Genomic DNA, 12758 nt, shown 5'->3' with positions numbered 1-12758 from the left:
GTGGTTTCCTGGAATGTAGCGGGCTTAATGATTACTCTAAAGAAACTGGAATTTTTAAATAGCGTAAAAGTAAACATGATCTGCATCCAGGAAACTTGGTGTTCCTCTGACTTTTTGTGTGACGGCTACTTTGAACTAAGTTGTAATGCTATCCCTTCCAAGAAAGGGCATGCAAAGGGATGGATTGCTATTCTGTTAAGTAATGTCTTAAATTAAGAATGCAATAGTTTTAAAGACCCCTCTAATCTTTTTCAAATTCTAAAAATCGTTCAAAAAATAGATGAGGGTGTGAGAGACCCATTGATAGAGGTAAATGCATATATTCCTCCAGACAAAAATTATAATAAAGTGCTTTTCAATATTTCTTCTTCTTATCTAAAGCCATAAACAACGAGGGTGAACTTGAAGTTCTGTTAATTGAATACTTGAATTGCAAAGTCTCCAACAACTCTATTAATCTATTCTTAGATGCAGAGAAAGAAGCAGCATTCCACATCCCACCACTGCTTTTTCTGCCGCTCCTGGGAATTGATAAAAGAGAGCATTTACTCCTTAGCCATTTAAGAAGGAATTAATGTGTGATTGCAAATGGAAGATTCAACCAAGACTCTCCTGCTCAATTTACACATAAATCCCACAGGGATTTTCTACCATTGATTACATTATAGCTTTTCACACTATCTTTAACCTTTTAACTGATCTGAAAGTTGTAGATTCTCCATTTAGTGATCATAGACCTCTTCTCTTTTCTTTAGAGTTCAGTTTGCCCTTTGTAGGGCCATGGAAATTTGATGGACCCACTAACAAGTCTTGTAGCGTGCAGTGTCACCCAACCCTCCACCCCCCCACTAAAATCTTTGATTTAAAAGGGCTGTTGGAGAGAGTCATTTATGACTTAGACCTTTAGAACATGGACATATTAACTTAACTTAATTAACTTATTCTCCCAACTTTTGGAGCAGATTGTAAAGGAGGACCGTCTGATGTATTCCAAGCCTCCTTGTAAACTATTATTTTGTCCGCTTCTTCCCTTGAATAGAGAAATTAATAATTGATTTGATTATAGTTTTTTTCCTTCTCAAAGAAAAGAGACAAACTTGAAGAGGAGAAGAAGGCGACTGAAGGAGGGCATAAGCAGAACACGATAGGTTGATTTAAGAGAAGCATCATGTAAGAAAAGTGCTATACCATTCTGGGAGATAATTGCAGATTGTTGTGGATATAGAGTGATGTCTTACCCTTCCCCCATCCCTAAGGGTGCATGGAGAGGTTTCATTTCAACACTTTATGCAGAGTTTCCAGGAGTTTAAAGTTGAGTTTGAAAATATGCCCGCTGGCCCAAAGATGGTAACGGCTAGCATTGACCTCACTCCCCCCCACCCAACCCCTTTTCCCACCACTCTGTCCCCCCTCCACCCCCGTCTTCTGTGGGTGCAATTGAGTCTTCGATCCTCGCAATGTAATCCTCTTGTTCACTGGGCCTGAATTAAGTACCGATATCGGTAATCAAAAAAGAGGCCGCTCTCTGGGCAACAATACTTTTTCCGTTCTTCAAATATTGCTTTCTTAAGGGTATAATCCCTCCCAAGTGGACTGGAAACCTCATCATCCCACTGTACAAAAATGGGGATAGAAATGTGCCTGCTAATTACCGTCAAATCGACCTGTTGGATGTAGTTGCAAAGGTCTTTTTCCAAGTGCTTGTTAGATCAGCTCAATACCTGGGTAGAGAGTGATTTGATCAAACAGGCTTTAGGAAACACCATGGCATGTTAGATGATATCGCCGCCTTGCAGCTTATTAATGAAAAGTAAGTAACCATAAGGGGCTCCTCAGTTTATGCCGCATCTATTGACTCCTCCACAGCCTTTGATAAAGTCGATCGTCCAACCCTGTGTAAAAAGTTATTTAATCTTGGCATACCTGAATCCCTGCTGCATTTAATTATTGCCCTGCACCCGTCAACCTGGGGTAAAGTCTTACTGGGTGGTGATCTGGGTTTATCCATGGGTTTCCTAACAAAAAAATTGTCTAAAGCAGGGATTCTTACTTGCTGCATTGTTATTTTCTTTATACATACACAGTCTACCCAGTTTTATCTTGAAAGGTCTGGGTTTTCCACCAAGCATTAGGAGTTTCTCCTCAACTTTTCCGCTCTATACAGATGACATTGTCTCCCTTGATCTTACCCTGAAAGGCCTAACTAGCCGCTTAGCGTTGCTACAACAATATGCGGACCTGCATTATTTGAAAGTTAATTTGTCAAAGTAAAATTTTATGTCTTTGAGGGAAGAAAGCATGTAAAAATTTTAACTTTTCATGGCACTTGGGGTCACAAAAATTGGAAAGAATTAGATCATGTTGTTTTCCAAGAAAAATGTTGTTGAGTACCCTTAGTGTTTCAGATCATATTTCAAACAATATTGGTAAAGCACAGTTTCAGGCCAAGGGGCTCAGCGCATTCTCTAATGCTGTAGGTAAGGGACATTTCTTGCACCTTCTCTCTGTATTACAGACCAAGATTCCTCCCACTATACTGTATATGATGGAGCTAATAGACGTGGCACGATGGGATTTCCTAGATAAGACCGAAGGTCACAATCTAAGTCGATTATCCTCATATAGTACTTTAGTGATAGTTGCTGCTCTAAGACTGGAATTTGGGATTAAAAGTTCATACGTACATGGTTTGGTGGGATTGGTATGGTGGGCTTCCTGTCTGATGAGCAGTGATGTTTTCTCTCTGAAGCACTATATACACAAGGAGACTTTTGACCTGAAGAGAAACAAGTCTTTGTTTTTTAGAAACTTTAAGTATGCACTCGATCAACTGGAGTTGGATCATAATGTGGTTGTCTCTGTATTGGAAACCCAGTTAAAGCTTGCTCTTTAAATGTAAGTCATCGTTTGGATACCGACTTCTGCAGTAAAAAAAAAAAAAAGTGATATAAAGTATTAATGAATTCTGTTACTGTGAAAAGACCGCAGTCATGTTTGGCGTGGGATTTGCCACACGGCGCTTTTGGATTTTATTGAGATTAGATATACTTCTGCAAAATGTATTAATATCTTAATGTCATGGATCCTCAAATGTTTTTAATCTGTGTCAAAAATGGTGTCCAGGATTTGGAGCATGTCTTAATTGTCTACCTTGCCTTTTTATTATGTTGTCGCAAGTTGCTGGGACCTCTTTTTGTGAACTTTTCTGCGCGAACCACAGCTGAGGCCTTGCAATTGTTATATAATCCCCCAAATGATATGTTTAGTATCCAAGTTTCTAACTCCTTTAAATCATTTATTTAATTTTTGTAAGTCTTTGTTTAATGTGGATCTCCCAGGAGTTACAAAGCATGAAATAAAATCTTGAATCTTATAAGTTTTATCTTTTCTTATTATTAAGAGGGGAAGATGTATTTGTGGTGATCTGTGGTGTTCTTCCATGCTCCACTGTCGCCTACCTCGTGCGGTGCTGTGCGTGATGCATGGAAGAACAACATTGCAAGTACTGTTTCAGAATGTGATGGGTCAAATGTTGGAGACCATTGTCTCCTGGGGCTGTTCTGGAAGGACACTAGTAAACGTGTCCCTGCTGGTCTCCTGGTGCTGTTCAGGAAGGACATGAATAAACGTGTCAATGTACAACCTCAACGTTGACTTGTGTGTTCAACTTGTACAATAACGTTTTCTATATGCCACACAAAAGCTGCAGCACACCTTAGAACTATAACGAGAAGGAAATTCTTACCAACTCGAGTAACGTTTGAAACAAAGGTTTGCTGAACGGATGTCAGTACCTACTTCTTATTTTAAAACCGTAATAATCTTACTTCTTTATTCCCCCCTTAATGTTCATACTAAATGCAACTGAAAATAATCACGGACTTTGAATTGGAGATAATAAATGATAACGTCCATATGTCCCGTGTTTGCCAATTGGTCCTTTCGTGCTTAACATAAGTGTTATTGGATCCATTTCTGACATTGAGAAACATCCAAGTGTGACAATGTGAGGCCAATATGCGTTGCAAGTTCAAGCGATTACTAAAATAACATTTGTACTTTTAGTAATAATCACGTTTTTTTACTCTAGATGCCGGAAGAAGAAGCATTTTGTGTATTTGTTAAATTAATGCAAGATTATAGACTACGGGAACTTTTTAAACCAAGCATGGCAGAGCTGGGCCTTTGTATGTATCAGTTTGAATGTATGATACAGGTACGTATTTACATTGTCTGTGTTGTAGAAGAAATGTGAATCCCTCTATTCAACTCTTTTTTTCTAAACTTATTTATAGTTAGTCAATAGTTGTGACAAACTAATATTTGATTTAAAAAAATGTCATGTTCCTATACTGCCCGAGATATGAAAATGCATATTTTATTTTTATGTACTCCCCATTCTCTTCGTATCTTATGTATCATTGTTTCTGGTTCACTTTTTATGGTCTTATCGCCCTAAATAAAGTTTGTTGAAATGGAATATTATATATTGGCAGTCTTGTTAAAATTATGGTGGTATCCCGGGGGACAAATACTCTTATTATACTGTACCCTTGTTTCCCTGGACAATTTGGGCACCATGTTTAGATTTTCACTGGTCTTGGACAGTATTCTTGAAATGTCTTTGGGAACCAGATTTTCTTCCTGGTATTCCTATTTTGCACTGTTCTGCCTGTACTAATTCCTCCAGGTATTATTTGGAGAGAATTGTGGTTAATAGAATCCAGATGCATGCGCAGCTTGTGAAGAAGCTTGTAATTTCAAATCTGGTGCAAACACCGTTTGAGAGTTACCGCGTCACTCATGGGTCTGGTCTTCTACCCATATTTGAACAGATTTCTGATTAGCAATGTATTGCTTTTAATTTCAGTGCAAAGTAACTCACTCCATTTAGAGACAACTAGATGCAGTATGAATTAAAATAACATTTGCTAACATTTGTTTCTTGTTCTCTTTCTAGGAACAGCTACCCGAGCTTTTTGTGCACTTTCAAGCTCAGAGTTTTCATACCTCAATGTACGCTTCGTCGTGGTTTTTAACTATCTTTCTTACAAATTTCCCACTACCAGTTGCTACAAGATTATTTGATATATTTATGTCGGAGGTGAGTCCCCCTGAAAATGATTTGTGTCAACATGTTTATTGTATCTGTTGTGCCCATGGAGAAATTGTTTTTAGGTTTCGCCTAGGCAATACACATGCACTGCCTGTTCGAGATCTATTGTATCTTAAACAAGCCTAAAAAGAGTCTGCAGCCCACTTATTACTTACCATTGGTTCGCGTCTTTGTCACCGTCACTTCTTTTGTGTTTATTGATCAGTGGGCTCGCCCCAGATGTCTTTGGGAGGATCTCTCTCTCACTTTGGTTTCATATTTTTAGAATCGACATGCACACACATGGATTGGTTTCATCCTTTTAAAATGGACACACATGGATTTTGGTTTCATCTTTGTGAAATCGACACATAGAGACAGTAGCTTCAAGCCGATACATATCACATGAATCAATACTCGCCACTCCACTCTATGCCACTCCAATCTATGCTACTCCGCACCACTCAGCAACATTCTTCTCCACTCTACAACGCTCCTCGGCTCTCTTCTCCTCTCTACGCAACTCTACTCTGCCACTCCCCTCCACTCTGTCACTCCCCTATGCCGCACTCCAATTTAGCCCACTCTACAACAGTCTAATCTAATCTGACACTCCACTCCATACAACTCCACTCTAAGACACTCTACTTCACTCTACAACACTACTGCACTCTACACCACTCTATTCTTCTCCACTCTACGCAACTCCATGCCAATTTACTCCAGTCTCCGCCACTACTCTACAATACTCAACATCATTCCACTCAACCACACTATACTCCACTTCACACTATTCCATGCCTCTTTACTCCACGGCAGTTTACTCCATGCCACTCCACTATGCGCCAGTCTGCACCACCCTACAAGACTCCACTCTGCCTCTCCACTCATCGACGCTCTAATCCGCTCTACAACACTCTACTCTACAACGCTTTACTCTGTTCTTCAAAATTCTACAATACTCTACTCCATTCTACATCATGCCACTCCACTCTACGACACGCTACTCCAGTCTACTCTACGACATGACACTCTACGACATGACATGCTTCTCCATTCCAGTTCACTTTAGTCTACGACCCTACTATACTTCGTCACTTTATCTCACTCTGCAACACTCCACTCTACGAAATTGCTCTCAACACCACTCTTCGCTGCTCCACTTTAATGACACTCTAGCGACACTCTACTTCAGTCTACTGCAGGCAACTTCACTCTAGGAAGTCTACTCCAATTTACAACACTCTACTCGTCGACACTCTACGACACTCCTCCACGACACTCTACTCCATTCTGACATTATACTACATGATACTCTACGACACTACTCCACAACATTCTTCTCCGCTCTACAACGCTCCCCTCCACTCAACACCACCCCACTCTACTGATCACCACTCTATGCCAATACACTAAACTTCCTTTAACAGTGACCTTGTGCCAGCCTTTGTTATGGTTTGCTCTGTGTGCATACGCTGCGTGTACAATACTGTTGTAACTGCTGGTTACTGTTATTACTTTTTCACTGTTCTGGATCTGCCTTCCTGTTGTTTTTTCTTCTGTTTCACCGCTATTTCGCCTGCTTGCCTTCCCACCGTCCCCCCTTCCCTCCTGCTGCTTGCAGAGCCCCGCCCACTGCCTAGGACGTACTTATAAAGGCCGCAATGTGGCCCGCCAAACGCAAGTCAGCCTGTGCCCGTTCCCGCCTGTACAGTGCCCAGTGCCAGGAATCCTGTCTCTTCCACTCCACACAGCTACACCACCGCAGACCTCGGAGCCCTGCATCCCAGGCGCATCGACAACAATATTGCTGGCGCACATCTCCACGCACCACCAGAGGGCACTTCTCCTTCCAGCACCGCTGCTTCACCAGCAACACCGAAGCGACCAACAATGGCAAGGACACCGCAAACATAACTACGCCCACCACGCTGACTGAGAGCGCCACAGTACAACTCGGTGCATTCTACTCAATGCACAATCGCTTGGCAAACACGCCACAGAGATGTGGGACACGATCTCATCTCTCACCCCAGACGTCATCTTTCTCACAGAGAGCTAGCTGAACCCCGCCAGACATCACCACCTCTAAAGGCTTCAAGATAACACACCGGGACAGAATCAACAAACATGGAGGTGGAATTGCCATCACATACAAGGACACTATCCACTGCATGACTTCCTCCGATGACTCTACCCCGATAATGGAGCATCTCAACTTCCAACTTCACACAGACAGAAAAGCAGCATCTGAGGCACCCTCGTCTACAGACCACCATAACCAATTCCCCTCTTCTGCAATGCCATTCCTGACCTCATCCTCCTGATGGGCATTGACTCTGAGCGCTACTTCTTCCTTGGGATCTTAACTTCCACCCCAGCGACGACAACACAACCAACCTCCTGGAGCAACATTGGTCTCAAGCATCTTGTCAATGACCCTACCCACATCGCAATACACATGTTCAACCCCATTTTTACCTCCAGCAACAGAGTCAAGTACAACCATGTCTCACAGCTCACCTGGACCGACCACTACAGCATGTACTTCACCATCTCAGGACCTATGAACACTAACCCCATGCCCCCCAACTCCACGCTTAAAGCCTGGAAAAAGATATCCGACCAGTGGAACAACACTGTCAACTCCCATCTCCCAGACACAACACCCAACCCAGAACATGCTGCAAAGAACTTCTCCCAGTGGATCCCAGACTGCGTCAACACAGTCGCCCCTGCCAAACCAGCCAAATCCAAAGGACCTGCCAGAAGAGCCAGCTGGTTTACAGCGGTGCTCGGAATTCACCGTATTCAACTGCCGGCAACTAGGAAAAAAGTGGAGCAACAGCAAAGACACAGACCATACCACTTTCAAGACAGCACTAAACCAGTACCACTGACTCCTGAAAGAAACAAATAAGAACACCCTAGCAGACCTCATAGAAGTCATCACTAACCACAGCAAGAAGCTCTTCGCCATTATGAAAGAGTTCTCCAACCCCGGCGCTGCCGAAAACAACACCACCCCCTCCCAAGAACAGTGTGACACCCTGGTGGACGTCTTTCAAGGCAAAATCTTGTTTATCTATGAAAAATTAAAACCCCAACTCTCCGCCGTCGACAGCATCAGCCTGCTCACACCCACAAAAACAAGCTGCGCACACCCGCTCACCGATTAGAACAGGGGCGTAACAGAGGCCCCCGCAGCCCCTGCGGTGTGGGGGAGCCCTCAAGCTGTAGGGGGCCCCCTCAGCACGATAATCAGGCCCAAGAACTCCGGATAAAACCCAGAGTGGGGGCCCCCTCAACTTTCGTTACGCCACTGGATTGGAACCCACTCACAACTCATGCCACAGTCTCCATCATAAACTATGTGCACTCGGGAGCACCCATGGACCCCTGTCTCCACCACATTTTCAACATCTAGAGCAAGATGATTGGTGACAACCTCAGGAAAATCCTGATTACCTCCATCACCTTGGCCTCCATCCCTGAGAACTGGAAACACGCTGAAGTGAGACCCCCTCCTGAAGAAACCATCCGCCAACCCAGCAGATCTGAAGACCTACCGGCCCATCTCCCCATTCCAGCAAAGGTTCTTGAGAAGGTAATTAATCAGTAACTCACAAAACACCTGAAATACAACCTCCTGGACCCCTCTCAGTCCGGATTCCGAGCCAACCACAACACTAAAGCAGCCCTGATCACAGCCACGATGACATCAGAGCCCTTCTGGACCACAGCGAAATGGCAGCCCTCATCATCCTGGACCTGTCAGCCACTTCCAGTACCGTCTCCCATCACATCTTGGACAATATCCTCCACAAAACTGGAATCTAGGGAGACGCCCTCAAATGGATCACCTCATATCTCACTGGAAGAACCCAGAGAATCTGTCTTCCACAGTTCACGTTGAAACCCAAAAAGATAATCTGTAGCGTCCCCTAAGGATAATCCCTCAGCCCCACCCTCTTCAACACATACATAACCTTGCCCTGGCCAACACTGTCAGATCGTACTAACTCAACATCCTCTCCTACACCTACAATACCCAGCTCATCCTGTCGATGTCATGAGACCCAACTTCCACGGACAAGACGGAGGGCCTCCTCTTTGAGAACACAACCTCAGCATGAAACGATGCATGATGGTCCGCTTAACTCGGCCAATCCCCTGCCCCGACATGCCACGCCTACAATCTCGGCATCATCTTGGACAGCAAGCTAAATATGAAAAAACAGGTAAATGCTGTCTCTCTCATCAGCCTGCTTCCACACCCTATGCATTCATCGCAAGATCTTCAAGTGGCTGTCAGTCAGCACGAGAAGGACTGTCATGCAGGTTCTCGTGACCTGCAAGCTGGACTATGGGAACGCGCCCTACATAGGAATCACCGTAAGCCTACTTAAGAGACTGCAGACAATACAATATTCAGCGGCAAGACTCCGACTCTACCTTCCCAGGTGAACCCACATCACACCCCACGTAAAGAAGCTACACTGGCTCCTGATCTAGAAGAGATGCCAGTTCAAGATGTTGTGTTGGCCCACGCTTACAAAGCCCTGCACAACGAAGGACCAGCATACATCAACAAACGCATGACCTTCCTCTAACCGACAAGACACCTACGATCTGCCTCCCTCTTCCTCACAGACACCCCCGGATCCTCCGATGCAAAAGTAGAAGATGCTTCTTATCACACCTGGCGGCCAGAGCTTAGAACTACCTTCCCCTGCACCTTAGGAAGCCTCATCACGCCAGCAATTCAGGAAAGGATTCAAGACCTGGCTGTTCGAATGGACAGATCACCACGAAGCAGCTAGCAACTCCAGCGCCTTGAGATCCTCCAAGTTTTTGACGCGCTTTATAAATCATTGATTGATTGACTCTGCTCCACTCCACGATACGCCACTTTACTCCGCCCTGTGCCACTTTACTCCGCCCTGTGCCACTTTACCCCACCCTGCGCCACTTTACTCCACCCTACGCAACTTTACTCCACTCTGCCCCACTCCACTTCACTCCACTGTACATCACTTTACTTCACAACATTCTATTCCACAACACTCTACTCCTCTGCACCCCACCCTAGTCTGTGCCGCTCTACTCCACTCTATGCCACTACTCCATGCTATGCCACCCAGTGCTACACCACTCCAAGCCACTTTGCTCCACGGCACTACTCCACTCTACACAACTCCATACCACTCCATGCTAACCCACTCGGTGCCACTTTCCTCTGCGCCGCCCCACTCTGCTCCACTCCACTCTACAACTCCATGCCAATCCATTATTCTCCACTCTGCGCCCCTCCACTCTGTGCCACTCCACTGTAATCCACTCTGTGGCACTTTACACCACCACTATTTTACTCTGTGCTACTTTACTCCACACCACTTTACTCGATTCTACGCCACTCGACTCCACGCCACTCTACAACACTCTACTCCACTTTATTCCACTCTACAGCACTCTGCTCTATTACACTCTACTCCACGCTATGCCACTCTACACCACTCTACGCTATGACACATTACTCCACTCTGCGCCATTCCACTCTGCAGCATTCCACTCTGTACCTGTCCACTTTACGACACAACACTGCACTCTACGCTACGCCACTCTACCCCTATGCCACTCCATTCCACTCTACTCCACTTCACTCTAGGCCACTCCACTCTACACCACTCAACTCTAAACCCTGCCACTTTACGCCAGTCTACTCTGACACTTCACTGTACAACACTCTACTTCACCACTCTCCACTCCGACACTCTACTCCTCTCTACACCAATCCACTTCACGCTACACTACTCGACTCCACAACACACTACTCAGCCACTCTACTCCACTCTATGCCACTGTACTCCACACTATGCCACTCCACATTAGGCCACTGCACTCTGCAACGCTCCACTCTATGCCGCTCCACTCTATGCCGCTCCACTCTATGCCGCTCCACTCTATGCCGCTCCACTTTATGCCGCTCCACTCCCCACCACTACGCTACACTCTACGCTACTCCACTCTAGGCAACCACACTCTTTAGAACTTTACTTTACTCTAGACCACTATACCCAACTCTAGACCACTCCACTCTACAACACTCCATTCCAATCTACGACACTGTACTCTCGTCTAAGCCACTAACTTTTAGCCATGCTGAACAACAGACACGCTTATGTACAACATGGATAAAACACATGGCAAAGCCAATAGCTCCTGCATAGGCAAGATGTATTGGCTTTGACACTGCTTCTTTCTATTGGTTAAATGATTCCTTGTGTAGCTAACATAAGGCACACACGTGCATTTGTAAATATGACACACCACCGCGATGCTACTCCATTCTACTCCTATACCACTCCATTCTACACCACTTCACTTTGCTCACCGCCACTCTACGACTCTCCACTTTACGTCACGCCAGTCCACGCCACACCACTCTACTCCACAACACCACTCCACTCTAGGCCACTCTACTCTATGCCGGTCCACAATACAACACTCTGTTCCATTCTAAGCTGCTCCACTCTGCAACACTCCATGCCTCTCCAGCCTTCAACACTCCAATCCACGCCCCTCCACTCTGCTCCACTCCAATCCACTTCATGCCACTTAACTCCACACCACTCTACAACACTCTGCTCCACTCTAGGTCACTCCACTGTACAACAGTCTACTCCATTCTAGGTCACTGTACTCGACAACACTCTACACCACTCTAGGTCACTCTTGGCTGCTCCCCTCTACGCTGCTCAACTCTAGGTCCCTCCACACCACAACATTCTGTTTCACTCTAGGCCACTCTTTTCTACAACTCTACGCCACTCCAATCCACACCACTAACGTTTTGCCATGCTGAACAGCAGATTTGCTGGTATAAAACATGGCTAAAACACATTAGGAAAATCAATACCTCTTTCATAGGTGAGACCTATTGGCTTTGTGAATGCTCGTTTCTGTTGGTGTCATGGGTCCTTGCACATGTAACTAACGCAAGGCACATGCATGTGCTTTTGTAAGTACAAGCACACAATATGGCAAAGATCCATTTAGGTCAGACAATATAATTTTCTTAATCTCACTTTTTGCTTTACAACCTAATAGTACACTACACAGTAGTTTTCCCTCTTATTTTTCGAAATTCACAGATATGAATTAATGAATGAATATTAGTCTTCTAAAGCGCAAACTTAGCCCAAAGGTGTCAAGGTGCTGTAGGAGGGGCCGTCAGATAGAAATACATGTAAGGCTCAGACTGATGAACATGTAAAGAGCCAGGTCTTCAGAGCCTTGCGGAAGAGAGAGTGAGACTCTTGTCCAGAGATATAAGAGGAGATGGAGTTCCAGAGCCTAGCAGCGGTAATGGAGAAGGCCCTGCCGCCACCCCCCCCCCCCCCCCCCCCCCCCAATCTGGCTCTCTTAAACCTGGGGACTGCCAGCAGATTTTTACTTAGCTGTTTAGTGGTAACATGGGTCGAAAAAGCCCTTTAATACCTTCCGAACCTAGATCATAGAAGGCCTCGTGAGTAAGACAGAGAGCCTTGAATAGAATTCTTTGATTAAAAGGGAGCCAATGCAGCTTGCTGACAGACGCCAAGACTGAGTGGTATTTGGGAAGATCCATCACCAGCCTGGCTGCTGCATTCTGCACCAGCTG

The 12758-nt window shown here is 45.0% G+C and overlaps 1 protein-coding gene across 4 annotated transcripts in view; it reads left to right on the top strand.

Moving 5' to 3' along the window:
- EVI5 (ecotropic viral integration site 5) overlaps nt 1–12758 on the top strand; it is a 1102294-nt gene that overhangs the window by 472076 nt on the left and 617460 nt on the right. For all 4 annotated transcript variants that reach the window (XM_085602190.1, XM_085602187.1, XM_085602191.1 and 1 more), the window contains 2 exons: nt 4091–4216; nt 4961–5104. In XM_085602190.1, coding sequence (XP_085458316.1) covers nt 4091–4216; nt 4961–5104 — 270 coding nt within the window. The remainder of the gene's footprint in view (nt 1–4090; nt 4217–4960; nt 5105–12758) is intronic.

This window comes from Triturus cristatus, chromosome 4_2, assembly GCF_964204655.1.
Source record: "Triturus cristatus chromosome 4_2, aTriCri1.1, whole genome shotgun sequence".
Classification (NCBI taxonomy): Eukaryota; Metazoa; Chordata; class Amphibia; order Caudata; family Salamandridae; genus Triturus; species Triturus cristatus.
Note: the sequence above shows the minus strand (reverse complement) of the source record. Positions and strands in the feature narration are given on the sequence as shown.